We start from the raw sequence: 18,207 nt of genomic DNA, 5'->3' as shown, positions 1-18,207 counted from the left end.
CTCAACACCGAAAACCCTGCAAAGTTTGAATAGTGGACCTAAATTGAGGTAAAATTGTGTCCACTCTGCCACCTCTGCATGACAGCAATGTCTAATTACCACAACTAGAAGTAATAGTGCGGATGGACTACACCTCACCACACATTGGAACAAAAGCAGTGACCAAGAGGAAATTATTTGACCATCCAAATTGATCACAAAGTGCCTGGCACAAAACTTGGGACAAAATTTCACCTTTTTTTTTTTTTTTTTTTTTTTTTTGGGCTTACAAACTTACGACAGTTTATAGATATCTGGTGTTGAATTAGCCTGAATTCTCAAGGGTAGAAAGCCTGAAACTCATATTTTGGTCATCATTTTTTCTTCATGCTTAGTGATTTGCCGGTAATTCGCCAGATAACTCCAATTTTATGAAAAATGGACTAAATATGAGGCAAAAACTTGGACATTCATTGCATACCTCTCAACCTCCTAGAGCCAGAAAGCAAGACAAAGCCACAAACAAAATGGGACCAAAATCAAAATTAGGGACAATTCTAAATATTTCTCTTACAAACTTAGAAATGTGATAGAATAATAGGGTTTGCATCCACATAACATTCTGCACAAATCTGTGCCTCTGCATGGTACATGCTCTTCTTCCAAACACCCTCCACTCACCAACTACCAGAGCAGGCACACTAGTTGAGAGGTAAGCCCACAGAAATATGTAAATTATCAACTATGCAAAGGCTGAACCCCTGTGTCCAAGGCAAACTGTCTTGATGCTGACATGACTAATCTAGTAACAGGAGTTGCACTCCCATTGTAAATAAACATCTCTATGCAATCCCCTTCCCAACCTACTAATGTCCCAGTGCTGCCCACATTCTCCAAGATATTAATGTTTGAATAGTTTTAACTGTCCAGAGAAAATGTAAATACGTTAATTTTTTTGTGACTCAGAGGTATAAGGGGAATGGTGCTTCTAAACACCAGAAATCACGCCAACCTCCACCTACCCACAGGACCATTAGTGCCTCACTGAACATACTCTGCCATTTTTCCCAGGCAGCTCCAGCTTCCGATACATGCTCTTCAACCTGCCAAAGAAAACACACAAAACCACCACAGAATCTACCGCAAAGTAACCAACACCACTGACACCACCCGGGGGATCAGACCACACCACCAACATAGGGTGAAATGGAAGGGTGTCTGCCCCACGTGCCAAATCCACGACAATTCCTCTGGACCATAAAGAAAAGCATCTCAAAACAGTATGACAGCCCACAAACAGAAAGCACAACTGCATATACTATACATATCCTAGACAAATTGGTCTGTTACCAAACCTCATTTATCAACTAATGCTAATGTTTTTGTATAATCTCTTTGAATGTAAACGTTTTATTACCATAAGTCAGAGAAAATCATACTGCATCAGACCCCATCCATAGGTTCAATTTCACTTTTAGGGTGTAGTAAGGAATTCATAGTAATCCCTGACATGATTTTCTAGTATTCAAAATTATTTCCTTATTACAGCATCTCTTCAAAAATCTGCTAGTTAAAATTTAGGCTTCAGGTTCAAATTCTTTACTGTCATTAAAATTTTCCTAATCCTAATAAAGTGAGACCTTGTTTTTATTATGATATATATTGGATGATATCTAGTGGCAATCACTAGGGCATTTCTTGTAAAAGGTGTCCTATATGCAGTGGTACATAGTGAACCTTCCAGTAGTTTAGTTACTCTGATATCCAGAAAATTTGTAATGAACAAATCACATTTCACAGTAAAAGTTATGCCATAAACGTTCAAATATTCAGCAGAAGTTGTTAACATATCACTTCCACCACACCATTCCATCCAGCAGTCATTAAGGTGTCTTCCCCATGTATTGATATGTGGCAGCTACCTGTTCTGCACAGCATATATTATTTTCATCTCTAAGAACCCATGTATAAATCTGCAAACAATGAGAAAAAATTAGCCTCCATTTATGTCCCCCTTAGCTTTATATAACATTCATTTGTCATCCCTTGTTTTTGCTGGTTGACCATTCTTTGCAGTTTCCATCCTTTTAATTGGAAGATACTTCTGCTGGTGCAGTATTGTATGCAGCCACCATCCTTCCAGTGTGAAAATACCGATGAACATTGTATCTGAGCTTTTAAACAGACCTTGGATAAACTGGTTGTAGAGTAGTTCTGTCTGTGGTGTGATTCTATTTACGTCCTTTTTACCCATGCAAGTATTTTAAAATCTGTATCATATTACCTGTTGCTTTTCTCATCACATAAACATGCACTAAAGCTAAGAACCCTTTTGCTTGCCACTACATAGTTAATGGGTGTTCAGAATATTGAACCTAAAACATCACCAACATCCCATCATAGTGGCTAGACTTAAATGAGTGTTGGGTTTTCCTCACTTTCTGCCTCTTTTTTGAGTTTGTAAGATCTTGAATTAATATATGTATAAACATACATACAGGTGTATTTCCTGAAGTTTCACATCTTTTATACTGTCTTCCCCAGTCAGTTCTGAAACTCATTTTCAACACAGGACCAATAATTTGCCTTCCCTGTCTTTTCCGATAGTTTCTTATAGAGAACAGTATCAAAGGTTTTACTAATGTCGGAGGAGACCACATTTATTGCCCTCCCTTGATATACTGTGCCAGTGATCCCAGTCAGCTAAGCATTTTAAGTTTATCTGACGTGAATCTCTTATTAGAAATTCATATTACCACTCCTCTTACACCTCAGTATCCTGCAGAAATGTTCTTTCTAATGGGGTACCCTGTTTCCCCACCATTGAAATCCAGCTCCGGTTGTTGGTTTTCTTTCTTTCTTTTTTTAATCTTCCTTTTCATTCATTCCATTCTTGTTGCAAGAGGAACAGTAAAGCAATAACTGCTCTTTTAGGGTTCCTTGGCATTTTGCCATGTCTGGCAATGTACTGAAGAAAGCATTCACTGTTTCTTTTGGCACTTTTTAATGAGTTTCATTAGCAATTATTTGTCTTTTTCTGAGTTTATTGCTTTCTTCATGTTTGTTTTACTTTATTTTCACAAGATAACTGTCCGTATACCCTTTTCTTATTTTCTTTTGAAGACTGACTAAAAGGGTGTTTACAACATGTCAGCTTCAATGTAGTTGGTTAACCAATGTCCTTTTTTTTCCAGTATAGCAGTTCCTTTTTTGGCTATTAGTCTTGTTGCTAATACATTCAAGGAAATGTTACCCTTTCCATGATAAGCATGGGAACTATCAATGAAAGTCCAAAAACTCTTTATTGTGCAGCCCCACCAAATGAGCACAGACTGATCAGGTTTGTAAATAGAATGGTCAGTGCAAGTCTATTTTACTATTCCTTTCATCAATTTAAATAGCCACAACAATGTTATCATGTAGTCATAACCCAGCAATAGGATGCAGCCCTCAGTCAAACCAAATATCTATTAAAATGGCAGCTGTTGTTCTACTTCTGTTTCTCTGATGTCTTAAGCAATAGCAGTGTGCCTTATTTTTTTCCCACAGGTACTGCCTTTGTGAGTCATATTTTTATCCTGTCAAGCAAGTTATGGTACAGTGGCTAGCACTGGTAACTCTGCTCTTGAGTCTCTCGGACTGATTTTGTGCTGGGATGCCATCTGTGCAAGGGCAACATATTCCTACTATGTCTGCAAGAGTTTTTTTTGTAGGGTGGCACTTTCCTGTGGCATCCTAGAAGCATATATTTACGTCAGATTTTGAAGCTGAAATTACCCTAGGCACATATGGAGTGCATGTGCATGTTTCCTGTGACAGACTGCCATCACGTTCAGGTTTGTAGCCAGCCCTCCTGCTATTACTGTATGGGATATGCTTATGCTTCTGACATTCATTTTTTCCATGGCAGTAACCACTCCACTGACTATGTTAAACCAAACTATCACACATCATTAGAACTATCACATGCTTTCTCATCTGAGATGTTACTGAGTTGGACATTATGATCCAGGATGTTGTTCCCTTAGTCATGATCAAGTCTATTAAAGCTTATGTGCAGTTAATGCCCTATTCAAGGCAGTTTTTCTAAATTGTGCTTACTTTCTTTCAACATGGTTTCTTCTTTCCACTGATCAAGTTCAAGCCCCTATTCCAACTCCTGGTGACCCATGCATTCTTCAGGGTAAGAGGTAGCTCATACCCCAATTGTGGTGATACTCTTCTCTCTTATTTGACTTGCGATCTGGATGAAACCTATAGTCCCATCCCTTCCCTAGTAGAGGTGAAATTAGGAATGGGTCATAATTCATGTATGGTGGTCCCTAAACATCATGGCATCTCACCGCAGTGGCAACTTACAGTATGCTACAATCAGTGTTACTTGTGAGGGGGCAGATGTGTGCACTCGTACATGTCTAAACCTCACTGCTTACTTGCAGTATAATGTCATCTTAACCTGTATTCTTCCAGGTACACTCTAATATTCTTGTTTGTGTACCTGTCAGCAGGTTGTTCCCCTTTCCTCCCCTTGTGATGGGCGAGCCAACAAACGCTGCTTACTCCCACCCCCCTGCCTGATTCTTCCAGTGTTCTATTCTGCTGATTGAACATGGTTCATCAAAGGTGTAGTCAGAGCTTTATCCCTCTATTCCAAAGACCAGAGTTTCCTCTTAGCACTGGTATACTTGCCTTCCATGTTTTACCACACACATTTCCCCTTTGATTGGAAAGCCCTTTAATGTACCCTGTAAGATCTTTACTGTAGATGCCACTGCCATTCTTTGTGGACTTCATTGCTTGCACTGGCATTATTTTGTTGCCCATTGATGGTATTCCAGTGTCAGATCCTTTATTGCTCACTATGTACTCTGTATATAACTTCATGGAGAATCATAAGTCAGCTTGGATGGCAGATGATCTTGAAAGGAGTTGCATGCGGCAAGAGATTATGCGTACTCTCCTCTTTTGTGGAAAACACTACATATACACATAGCATGTTCTAGGTCTGCTATTTGATCAAGTTGATTGCATGACTGACTGTAGTTTGTTTTTGAAACAGGGACATGATTTCTCAACCTAAAAGATGAAGTGCTAGATTATTTAATTATGTAATTCTTGTTTGGTAACCATGAACATTTTCTGTTCTGTATATTTCTGACCAAAAATTCACCTCAAAACTATTCTTACCTCCATCAATGCTTAAATTGTCTCATTTCATGTTTCAGCTGTGATTTAATGAATGTTTCTTTTAGTGTTACATCTCTTGGGATGTTGCATCAGAAAAGATGCCTGTGCTCTGTAATTTGTACCTATATAGCTGGCACATTTCATTTACTGAGGTCAAATGAGGTTCTGTGCAATTCAGGCTCCCTGTCAGGGAAATAATTTTTGGTTTACTTTTGAAAATGTGCTATATTGATTACAAACATTAGTCCCTTAGCAGTTTTGATCATAGCTGTCATTTACAAGTTTCTACCACAGGCTACATATTTTTTTACTAATTTTCAACCAGACTCAGAAGCCTAGGAGCTATTATTTTTATTCAGAGTTAATGACACTTCAGTGTATTTTGAAGAATAATAATGTTTTGGTGAGATATACTAAGGAAGTCAATTAAAGAAGAGAATATTGGATTTGATTTGTGCCCATAGGCCAGCAGTATGAATGTGGAGCTGTAAGACATGACTGATACACAGTAAGCCATCCCTCCTGCAATGTTATTAATATACTGTTCCTAGGAAAATGGGATTCTGCAGCCTCAGTGATAGAAGCAGTTTTACAATCCATGCCAAATTCTTCTGCCCACTGCAGTTTTTATTAGAATTCATGCTGTGTGCCTTGATATTTTCAAACTGTAATGTGATTTATAGCAAGACTAAAAAGCAGAACTAATTTATTTGTTTACTTATACACTGATTACTCCTTTTTTATTTCAGGTTAAACTCTGTTGATGTGAAGTACCAAATCTGGAAGCTGGGAGTGGTTTTTACTGACAATGTAAGTTAAATTAAAGTACATTAATAATTAATACAATATTATTTGTTTTATAACATGGGGGAGTAAGCTAATCTCATGTGAATCGTTAGCAATTCATATTTCTTGTTCATGGATATGAATTGTCTTGTTTCTCTTTTTCTGTAACGGCAGTCTTCTGAGTTGTTAATGAACTGCTACGTATGACTAGGGCAAATAGTTTCATTCCTTCCACTTTCATTTGCCTGATGTGTAACTCTGAACAAAATCTCTTAACCAGACAGTGCTTCTGGGTTGCCCGTGAAAATTGACAATTATGACCAATGAGCTTACCCAGACAATAAACAGGTAAAATAAAATAAAAATAATAAATGAGGCCTGGAGAGCAGTTTATAGGAAAGCAAGTTGCAATAAACAAATAAATACCAGTCATAACATGTTATAGAGTGTGTAGTGCAGCATTAATACATTTCTCAGCTTTCAGCATGACTTACATCACAGTGCTCAAGTTTTGTTTCAGAGCAGCTTAGCAAAATACATCAATGCATTTATTTGATATTTTCTGTTTCCACATTATTTAAAGAGTCTTTTTCAAGATGGCAGGGTCACATGTATAAGCAGTTCTGTGAATGCTGTTTGAATATATGGTTTGAATATATGTTTGCTGGTTATACAGACTATATAATTCAGCCATAATCTATAACTGATGAAGTCATATTGCTTCAGATTACATTCATTTATTCATGATCTAAGATGGAAGAAAATACACTGCTGACTTTGTATTTTTAGTTTCACCTATTGAGTGGCATATTTTCACACATGGTGGGATTTATAGGGGTGATAGAAAGGGATCATCGACATAACTATAATAACTTTCTCCTGAGTCAATGGATTCCATTTTGCCATGTGAGCCAGTGTCACATGGCTACTGAAATGTAAAAACAAAGTCCATCAAGTTTATGAAATTCTATCTGTGGGGAGATGTGCTTCCCTACTGAGTAGTCCTTTGAATGGGAAGTTAAACTGAGGTCCTGTCTGCTTGAGTTGGTGGTAGCTCAGGTGGATGTAAAAGATCCCATGGCACCTATCCAAAAGAGTAGGGGTAGATTCCTGATGTGCTGGCCAAATTTCCCATAGTAGTATAAATACCACCTTAGATCTCCCATGCAAAGACGCTGATAGCCTATTTGGACTTTACTGGGACTAATCCAATCATCAAAGTATAGATAAAACAAAGTATAGATTTTTGTCATTCTGAAGTGCTTTAGTTCTGACTTAAGCACTTGGGCTCCAAAACCAGCTGTTTTACATTAGGAGGGTTTGTGGTTTAGACACTTGTGGTGGGAGAATGTGACCTACACCCTTCTAAACTGGGAATTGCTGGTGAATTGCTGCTTTATTTAAACTGTTTTTTCTTTGCTGTTGTGAATGTGATTTTATACACTTTGAATTTCTACTACTTCTGCATTTTATAACATAGGCCAGATACAGACATGCTAAATTTGGCTGTCTGGTATCACTTGGGCATTAAAACCACCTCTTCACTGAGATACTGAAAGCTCTCAGGCATCAGTTGTTTCCAACTAACTATAAGTGCCTGTTTTTGCTGTTATATTGCACTTTTAATTTGTATTTGCAGTCTAGTGTCTGTTTGAATGGTCTGAACTTTTTTTTGCCACATTTTACTCTATACTGTACTAGTTCAGCTGTAGCATAGACAAGTTCCAGGTTTGTTGTTTCTGGGTCTGTTTTATAACTTCTGAGCATGGAATTCAAGCTATCTTTGTTGGTAAAGGCCCTTCTGCACCCTTATGGGAGGAGAATGCTGTTTGGGTCCCATCTTATCAAGGTTGATTGGACTAGAGTTCAGACAGAGATTCCTTATTGGCTGGTTTGAGTTAAAAGGGTTATTTCTTGTTTTATTTAAGGACAGCATTTGTGCTTCTTTGCGTGTAGTGCACCACCATGTACTGCTGCGTAGCGGTGGTTACCATTGATGGTCATATATGAAAATGTTTTGCTTGTTAAATTTTCCCTTAGCACTTTGCTTGTGGTCCTCCAGAGTTTTTTCGCAGCCCTGCTCTACTGTTAGGTGGAACACTAAGCCTAGACTCAGAGGTACCCACACGCCTCTCACACACTAGCTATTCCTAAGTGTGACCTCTTTTCCTAACCATATAAATTTACCTAACACTATGGCCGGGTATTTCCCACAGTTTCTCCAGCCAGCTTGGTCAACATGGGCATCATGAGACAGTGTAGCAACTGCCTCATGTTCACTGACAGCCCTGTACTCTTAGTCCGCAAAAACTCAACATGTGAGAGATGCAGCTGTATTAAGAACCTTGAATCCATGCTCTCCCACACACCAGCCAGTGCATATGACAATGAGCAGGTTGTCAGCATGCACACCTCACCTCCTACTCCACCCAAACACACATCACGCATGCCTACATATGCGGAGGTCCTCACCAGAAACATGCCTAAACACCAGAGACCTCTCAAACACAAACACAAGCAAGCTACACATAATACTTCCTCTGCAGAACACAATACACATAATAGCTCATGCAGCAGTGTCTCACCTGTTAAGCCCTTAAAGCAAAACACAAAACCAAACATATTAGTCTTAGGTGATTCCATCGTGAGACACACAGATGTCCCTCTCACCAGGCTGGATAAGGAAAAGGTCATTGCAGCTGTCTGTCAGGTGGTAGGATCCACTGTATCATACATGCACTCAGGTCTCTCAACAACATGTACTGTTATTACTCCGTCATAGTCCATGTTGGTGTGAACAACTTGAGATGTACCTCTCTGGACTATATGAAGAGAGACACGATTGAGGTCTCAGATTATGTATCTCAGGCAGGTATGTCCCTAGCCTTAAGCAGCATTTTACCTTCACCAAGGATGATATGCCTCACTACAAACAGAAAATGATTGACTTCAGTAATTGACTTAGTTTCTGATGTCATTCTAAGGGGATCCAGTATCTGCCAGCCTGGGATGACTTGGTCTACAGACTGAAATGCTTTACCAGAGATGGTCTTCATCTGTCACCCCTGGGATTTTGGCTACTGGCTAAGGCTTTTGCCACCCCCATAGTGCATTTTTTAGGCAATGTCTCAAGGACAAAATTCCCTACATTAAAACTCCATCTAAAAATAACCTCGAGGTTATGCTGTTAAGTGCTAGGAGTCTTAACATGAAACTGCACTTACTGGAAGCAGTCCTCACCTTGGAAGATGCAGACATCTGTGCAGTCAGGGTGACCTGGTTCAAGGCTGCAGAGTGCACCCTGGCCATACAGGGTTACACCTCCTCCTACACATTTAGACCACAACCTGAAGGCGTGAAAACTAAAGGAGGCGATATATCAATATTCATTAAAGATAAATATACCTCCAGATTGGTTAAACAGTATGATTCACTGGAGATACTTCAGGTGCAATTAACTGTTGGTAAGACACCTATTCAAGTCATTGCCAGCTACAGGATCCCTCCATGAATTAGAACACCCAGTCTGCCTATTTGGATCAACTTGAGTCTGTCTACATACACCCAAACACTGTGGTTTTGGGCAACTTTAACCATCCATCCATTAATTACTCATGCTCAAACTCACTTGCCCAAATGTTCCTCGACTTAGTTAGCTCCAAGCCCTGGACCAGCTAGTTGACAATCCAGCAATGGGTGCCAACGTCCTGGATCTGGTGCTTACAGATATGGGGGGACCACTGTAGCACCCCCACTGTGTGATCTTCCCAGGTGAGATCTGATGAGAAATCAGTCTCATTCAAAGTAATTATCACACCTGATTACCACAAGCAGCAACTAAACTAAAAAACTTCTCCAAAGCAGATTATAACCTCTTACAGAATGGTATAAATAGCTTCACTGCACCTCCCCCCTGAGATAGAACTGATAACTATGCTGAGTCTGAGTTCTACACCAATGCTTTAACAATCACCTGTATAACTGCATTGACTCGGCCATACCTGATAGAACCAATATAAGCTCCTCAAGGAAGAGCAAACCTGCCTGGTGGGCAACTGCCATTAACAGACTTTACAATAAGAGGAAGAAATTGCTGTCTAAGAGTAAGATGGAGTGAGCTCTGAACTGGAAACACTCCCTCCTCAGCTTAAACAAGCAAATAAGACTTATTGTAAAGTCCTCCAAAGCAAACTACAAAGCCAGATTAGCTTCCTCAACTAAGGGCAGCCATAAGGTGTTCTTTAATTACATCTGTAACTTAAAAGGAAAGGCCCAGATTTGTTCCAAATTGGTAGTTAATGATACCACATATACTGAGCCTGTGGACATAGCTAAACTGTTAGCTGATAGGTTCTGTGAAAACTTCACTCCCCTCTTCCTGCCACATGTACCCCATGACATCTTTACCACCTGTCCCCTACCTTGTATCTCTAAAGAGCAGGTCATAAACACCCTCTCTAAGGCCAAAAATACAACATCTATGGGACCTGATAACATCCCAGGCTGTGTCCTACATGAGCTCCAACATGAATTAGCAACACCATTGGGTACTCTTTTCAATCATAGTCTAAGAACCGGCTTTGTCCAAGCTGAATGGAAAATGGCCACTGTTATTCCCTTGCACAAAGGTGGTGCTTCCACTGACTCCCGGGAACTATAGACCTATTAGCCTGACTAACCTTATCTGCAAGGCCATGGAGCAAATCATCATCATGAACCTTATCAACAAAGATATAGATGATCTCCAAACACTTGACCCTACTCAATCTGGATTTGTCAAAGTGAGATCATGCCTGTTAAACCTGGTGGACTTCTTCGAGGTAGTCACCAAGGCCCTGGACAAGGGAAATCTGTGCATACAGCCTACCCAGACTTAGTCAAGGCTTTTGACACTATCACCCACTCAGGCATCATTGACAAACTCACCCAGTTAGATATAACCCTTATATCATTAGATGGGTTGCTAGAGCACATATAGTCAAAATAAGGGACTCCACCTCCAAAAGCAGACCTGTAACCAGTGGTGTTCCACAGGGATCAGTCCTGGGACCTCTGCTGTTTGGAATCTATTTCTCTGAAGTATAGGGGTCTGTGGCTGACAAAGTTTGCTGATGACTACAAACTGGGGGTGGTCACCAAATCTCCAAATGTTGTCAACATCCTACAAGGGGATCTTCCACAAACAAATGATTGGTGCCCAAGTCATGGCCTCAAACTCAGTGTAAAAAAATGTATTATTATCCCTTTCAGTAAGAGCGATGTTCCTGCTAACTACCACATCAATAGCAACACCCGAAGTATGCACTCAGTTGTGAGAGACTTGGGCACACAGGTTGACAACAACCTTACCTTTAATCACCATGTCTCTACAGTAGTAAGAAGGGCTTCTGTATTGCTCATCTCATAAGTAAGGGCATTGCCGCCAGAAAAAAATGTTATAACCTCCCTGTACTCTTCCTTCATCAAGCCAATAATTGAGTACAATGCCCCTTTTGGTTTGTACCTTTCCAAGCACCTGCTGCAATTGGAGAGACCACAAAGGCTCCAAACAAGGAAAATTCAAGGTCTTCAGCGTCTGTCCTATGTGGATCATCTGAAATCAATGTCACTTTATTATGTTTCATACAGACTACTCAGAGGTGAGCTCTACCTTACATATAAGGTGATCTCTGACCCTGCTTTATTGGAAATTCTACATATCAGCAAGTTAAATGGTACAGGGGTTACTCTCTCTAAAGATGCTAACCTTGTATATGGCATTAATCCAACCTGCTGGAGGAACAGATTTGTCTTCCCGAGGCTATCACACCTTTAGAACAGACTCCCACTTCATGTCAAGCAGAGCACCTCATTGGCCCTCTTCAAATGCAGTCTGGACAATTGGATGAGTAACCATAAATTCACCCCAGGGGTTCCACATGTGTCCCTCTTGGACAGGGGCAATAGGTGCTGATCATGGATATAGGGGTAGAAATTGGCTAGGCCTATAAGAACCCTAGGACCCTTAGCCTAGTAACTTACTATGATCCTATGATAAAAAATATAGGTGATTCCCCAGTCCGATACTTTTGTAAGGGGTCAAGACACTCTTGTTGATATTTCCTTTACATTTGACCATCATGTCTCAGAAGTCCTATATGCTTTTCCAGTAATATCCAGGGTATATCTGAAGATTCAGAAGGAATCCCCCAAAGTCATTTTGGTGACTTCCTTTGGGTCCAGGCAATTGTTGTTCTCCCTTCTTTCAGAAATGGCCAGGAGTAATTATCACAAGGTTCCTCACAGACTGGATCTATTCACCCCTATTCTTGAGTGAGTAGACTAGATCTACTCACTCAAGACCAGGAGGTTTGATACACCCTGACATCAGTCAACTTCAGTAGACTGCCTGGATGATAGGATCCTTATTCCTTTTAGGCACATGCTTACTGAGGATGTGCAGGAGGTAGTAAAAGTGTGCTACTAGAAAATCACATATTAGTAAATGAAAAGGTTTTCTCTAGTTGGTACCAGGGGCGGCCCGTGCTATTGACTGCCGAACTGCAGCCCCCCCAGCTGTAAAAAATAAAATAAAGGAAAGAAAATAAAGATAAAAAAGAAAAAGAAAAAATTCATGGACTTTCGCGCATGTGCACTAGTCCGGACTGCTGCGACAGTCTGCGCATGCTCCAGACTATCTCAGCAGCAGTCCGGATTAGGAAACACTTCAGAATAGACATCCCAAAAGTCTATGCAGTTGTAACTGCATAGACTGTCACAGGAAATGGATCTTGCTGTGTGTGTGTGTGTGTGTGTGTGTGTGTGTGTGTGTGTGTGTGAAATGCCCCAGTTACTATATACTGGTGGCTAGAACAAGCTCATGGTGGTGTGGCAGGGAATACCTCAGGCTTGAACCCTGTACCTTGTATGCAGGTGTTAAGGACCTGAATTCCCTACCCACCACCATTTGTAAAAAAATTGCAGATTTTTGCCTCATATTTGATCTGATCTGTTCCTCATAATATCTGTGGTTTCTAAATGTTGCAATGCTTGATATTTGATGGTGCAGTGGTAGCATTGTTGTCTCACAGCTGCAGGTTCTCAGGTTTGATTCTTGGCTGGGGTGCCTTCTGTATGGGGTCTGCATCTTCTCCCTGTGTTTGTGTGGGTTTGCTTTTGTGTCCTCCCATGTTACAAAGGCATGTCTGCATTATTTCTTCCTGGGCCTCTGCTGAAAATTGTTTTTTTGTTCCAAGTCAGACTGTCCTGATTAACAAATGTTAAATAAAATTGACAGGCATTTGAATTTCAGACTTCAGGTTTCTGAATGTTTAATTCCTTACATATTTGATGGTGCAGTGGTAGCATTGTTGCCTCACAGCTATAGGTTTTCTGGTTTGATTCTTGGCTGGGGTGCCTTCTGTGTGGAGTCTGCATCTCATCCCTGTGTTTGTGTGGATTTGCTGTGGTGTCCTGCCATTTTACAAAGACATGTGTCTTCAGTATTTCTCTGGGCCTCTGCTGAAATTTGTTTTTGTTCCGTCATAAGTAAAATTGACAGGCATTTGAATTTCAGACTTCATATTCTTCAGAAAATACATAGTAACACAACCTTTTATACTAGCAATTTTCTAAGTTTATAAGATGAATATTTGAAATTTGTCCTTATTTTTGGGACTGTATTACCCCATTATTGGCTTTGTCCAGGTTTTTTGTGCTAAGGTTGACAGCTATGGCAAGAACTGAATTCACTGAATATGTTTGAGGGCTGTATTCCCTCATTACTTGGTTTGTCCAGGTGTTTTGTGCTAAGAGGTTGACAGCTATGGTGAGAACTGAATTCATTAAATGATAGCCATTTAAGTTTCAGTCTTCCTCTCTTTCACAAAGCAGCTGATTTAGCGTAGTGGTATGTTGCTCTGACTCTTTTGCACAGGGACCTTGGCAGTAAAATGTATGGTGGTAACACAGCATGTTTCTTTCACAAAGCAGCTGATTTGGCATAGTGGTATGTTGCTCTGACTCTTTTGTACAGGGACCTTGGCAGTAAAATGTATGGTGGTAACACAGCATTTTATTCTAGCAACTTTCCAAGATTATACAAGCAATGTTTAATGTGTCCCTGGTTTTTGGGCTTTTTACCCCCCCCCAATAAATTTGGCTTTTTCCAGATTTTTTGTGCTGCGAAGTTGAGATGCAGTTGAGTATTGAGTAGATTTTACAAGGAGCTGAGAGCTGCAGGGGAAGAGAAGTTTGGTGCTGCTTATGCTATGTCAGCTTGCATTGTTAATAGCACATCAGGTTGTGTCCTTGCTTTTGATGCAGAAGGTTGTTGGTTCTACTCCCACAAGGGGTGGATGCTGCCGTACTGAAAAAGTTAAGATACTAACTCTGAGCCTGTTATCAGTTTGCCATCCATTTCCTATTGCAATATTACTAGCTTATCATACTTCTTCAGAGATTGTGCATATTTACTGATAATGGTGGACTGTAGAATTGTGCATATTTATTGATAATGGTGGACTGTAGAATTGTGCATATTTACTGATAATGGTGGACTGTAGAAGTTTGAGTAGACTTTTATGATGGAAATGTTCTGAACTGGGCAGTTTTGTCATTATGGGTGCATGCATTTTGTTTCATTGTTTACTGGAAAGATGTTCTGAATTGGGCAGTTTTGTCATTATTGGTGCATGCGTTTTGTTTCATTGTTTACTGGAAAAATGTTCAAAACAATAGGAAGGTGTATCAAAGAACACATGTATATTTCATATGCAAGGGGCCTATGATTTGAAAACAGCCCAGAATTAATCTTTATCTGCCACTGGTAAAATGTATTTTCTTTGAATGTGAGTTTCAATGCTGTGTCAATAAATGTGAGTTTCAAGGGCAGAGAAGTTTTAATGCTAAGTTTGTTTAGCAGATGTCTTAGTGTTTGTGCTGTAAAATGCAAAATAAAACTTTCAAATGAAGTCCAAATCATCATAGAAGTAAATCAGTATGCACATTAGTGTTTATGGTAAATGGAGTGAAATAGCCAAGTAATGGATCATTGGAATGGCTGCAGGGGGAGGCTCCATTTGACCATGATTTTGTGAGGGGGAAGGGCGGCAAACTTAAAGACAGCCCCAGCTGAACTATACCTCCCAACTGTCCAGATTTTCAAAGAATGAATAGATTTTTTGCTTCTTATTTTCGGTTTGTTCCTCATAAAATTTGTGTTTTTTCTGGTAAATCATTTAGGAATTAAGTCACTAAATAATGACACACTGAGTTTCAGACTTCATAACCTTCAGAAAAATGCATGCTAAAGTAAGACCTGTTGTTCTATCAACTGTCTCAGTTTATACAAGAGCAATTTTTAGTACTGTTTATATGTTCCCCAATATATTTGGCCTTGTCCAGATTTATTGCATTAACAGGTTGAGAGGTACATGCAAATAAATTGCTTTATAGAATTAGGCATAGCCAAACCTCTCAACTGTCCCTGATTTTGGCTCAAAATTTTGCTCTTCCCCCTAATAATCCCTCTGCAAAATAGCAATTTTGGAAGAAAACATGGAGGGTTTACAATTAAGAAATATAACTGTAATAATCAGAGTTATAGATTACTTTTATTTCAGAAATGCATGAAGATTCTTTTATTTTGTCAGCTGCTCAAGTTAGCAGTACTAATATTAAAGTGTCCCTTCTTTGACAGCTTCCCAGCTGTATTGTGTGGCTATGATATATTTTTACATCACATTTTTGGTCCATTTTTCATAAAATTGTTTTTTTTTTTGGCAAATTAGTGACAAATCATTAAAGACTGAAGTTAGAAAATAATGACAGACATTTGAGTTTCAGATTTCATACCATTCAGAAAATTCATACTAATGCAAGACCTATTCTATTATCTTTCTAAGTTTATAAGAGCAATATTTAAAAATTGTCCTTATTTTTGGGCCTTTGTCCCACTTCTATGTATGGCTTTGTCCAGATTTCTTGCTCTGAGGTTGAGAGGTATGACAAATGTCAGGGCCATCACAGTCAGCCAGAGACATTTCAAATTGTGACATACTTGTTGCACCCCACTCCCCCATGTAGTGACTCTGGGTGTGTCGAAGCAAGGCAAGGAGTAGTTATGCAGTGTAAATGTGCAGAGTATCCCCCCCATCCAAGGTAGACACAAGTACTAGAGTGGCTTTTCATCTGTCCTTGATTTTTGCAGAATGGTCTGGTTTCTGTCATATTTTTTGTACTGTTGATTTATGCTTATTACACAAAGTGCTTGTTGCTCTGTGTTTAAGTAGCAATATTTTAATGACCATCAGTTAAGCTTGGCTGAGATCGTAAGATGCAAGTAAGCTTTAATAAGCATACTGTTAAAGAATTACCAACATTGAAAGCCTTTCTGTTGTTGCCATGTAGAGAATATTTAACTAGATAATGTATAAGCTTTGGTTATTGAAATGCATATGACAGTATTTGTTATAAAGGACAGGATTACATTATTTTAAGAAGCTCATTACACTTGGAGACTTCCAGTTATCTCTGCAGGCTTTACCCGTAAACTAAACAGAATGCCAAACATGTGGTCCATAACCTGTACAGTAATCCTTTTAAGCAATGTATCTTGAGCTTATTTCTTGTTTGCTTTTCATTTTTTACTTTGATCATGTTTTCCCCATGAAACAAGTAGATAGTTGTCAAGCAGCAGGTTTTTTTTGGATAAGAAACATTTTTACAAGTGGGGGCATCAGAGATTTCTACTTTCAGCATGTTACTTGGTACTTTAGTAAAGCTGAATATAAATTATAATTAGAACTGCAGTGCAAGAAGTGGTTTTAGTTGAGTGCTGCTTGTTTTTCTTATACTTGATTTTGACTGGCATTCCATTAATGTATTTAAAAAGTAATTTATTTTTTCATGCCTCACATCCTTTTTGTTTCCATCTAGGTATTAAGTAAGCTGATATGCAGTCAATGCATTGAAATATTTTTATTCTTCTACACCTCATTTTGTCTTAATTGGACTCTCATAATGACTGTTTGGCACCCAGGGCAGTGTATTTAGTTAGTTTTTGTGGTTTTGAGCATAACTCCTCCCCTTTCTAGTTGGCCACACCCCTTCCCATTGACCCCACCCATTCAACTGTCTCCTGCAGCCCCACTTTGATTTGAAGTCACCAGCCACCACTGGTTGGTACCATATAACCAGCACCCATTCAGGGCTAGTTGTTCTCTGTTCCTACAATATTTGTATGAGTTGCTGTCCTATGAACTTTCTTACTCCTGTGTCAAGGTTCATTTATCTGCCATATTTGCCTATGTACCCTCCTCTTTCAATGCAGTGTCAATCAAAATATACTTGAAAGGGGTTTTGCAAAGAGGCCTCCAAGAAAACTGGTGGCCTCTCCTTGGGATCTTACTTATGTATTTGAGGAGCTATTTGAGCCAGGTAATCTGGCTGACTTGAGGTTCTTAACATGGAAAACAGTTTTACTGATTACTCTGACCTCTGCAAGAAGAGTCTCTGATTTGCAAGGTCTTATGGTGAGTCAAGCCTATCTTATTTTCCATAGGGACAAGGTTTCTTTGAGAACTAATCCCTTTTTTATGCCTAAAGTGGTGTCTGAGTTTACTTTAAGCCAAACTATCCATCTCCCTGTTTTCTTTCTTGAACTTAAAAATGAGGAAAACAGGATGCTCCATGCCTTGGATGTCCACAGATAACTCAAGTACTATCTTGGCAGAATTAAATATTTCAGATCTTCTGATCAGTTTTTCATTTCTTATGAGGGTAGTAAGAAGGGACAACTTTTGTAAAAAAACAAACTATTTCAAATGGTTGTGTAAGGCTATTTCCTTGTTATACTTTCCATAACAAAAGTATTCCAGGCAGGGTGAAGGCCCACTTTACCAAACCTTGGCTTCAGTTATGGCTTTTTGGAAAAGGCTGGATTGTAGATGTATTCCAGAAGCTGCTGCTTGGTCCTGTGTAAATACTTTTATGAAGCAGTATAATCTTGATTCCTATTCTTAGTCAAGATCAAACTTTCCTAGGACCATTCTCCAGTGGCAGCTGGTATTATCTTGATTCATTTTCTAAGTCAAGATTAAACTTTCCTATGACCATTCTCCAGTGGCAGCTGGACACTTCTCCTTTCACCTCCCAAACGTAGTTAGCTAAGGTAATATCCCATATAGCTAAAGCTACTGCAGTTGTGATCGGTTTGATGAACGTAGTACAGTTGTATAAGTTAAACTAATCATAACAGTAGCTGTTCAAATTATC

At 39.3% G+C, this 18,207-nt stretch overlaps 1 protein-coding gene across 1 annotated transcript in view; it reads left to right on the top strand.

The window, feature by feature from the left end:
* The window catches only part of RYR2 (ryanodine receptor 2), a 6,224,161-nt gene that overhangs the window by 5,717,417 nt on the left and 488,537 nt on the right, over positions 1 to 18,207 (top strand). Inside the window, exon 98 of the mRNA XM_044059048.1 lies at positions 5,916 to 5,976. Within this exon, the coding sequence (XP_043914983.1) occupies positions 5,916 to 5,976 (61 nt within the window). The remainder of the gene's footprint in view (positions 1 to 5,915; positions 5,977 to 18,207) is intronic.

This window comes from Protopterus annectens, chromosome 1.part2 (genome assembly GCF_019279795.1).
Source record: "Protopterus annectens isolate FY-2018-M chromosome 1.part2, PAN1.0, whole genome shotgun sequence".
In the NCBI taxonomy this organism is placed as follows: Eukaryota; Metazoa; Chordata; order Ceratodontiformes; family Protopteridae; genus Protopterus; species Protopterus annectens.
The sequence above is the reverse complement of the archived record's forward strand: the minus strand, read 5'-3'. Positions and strand labels throughout refer to the sequence as shown.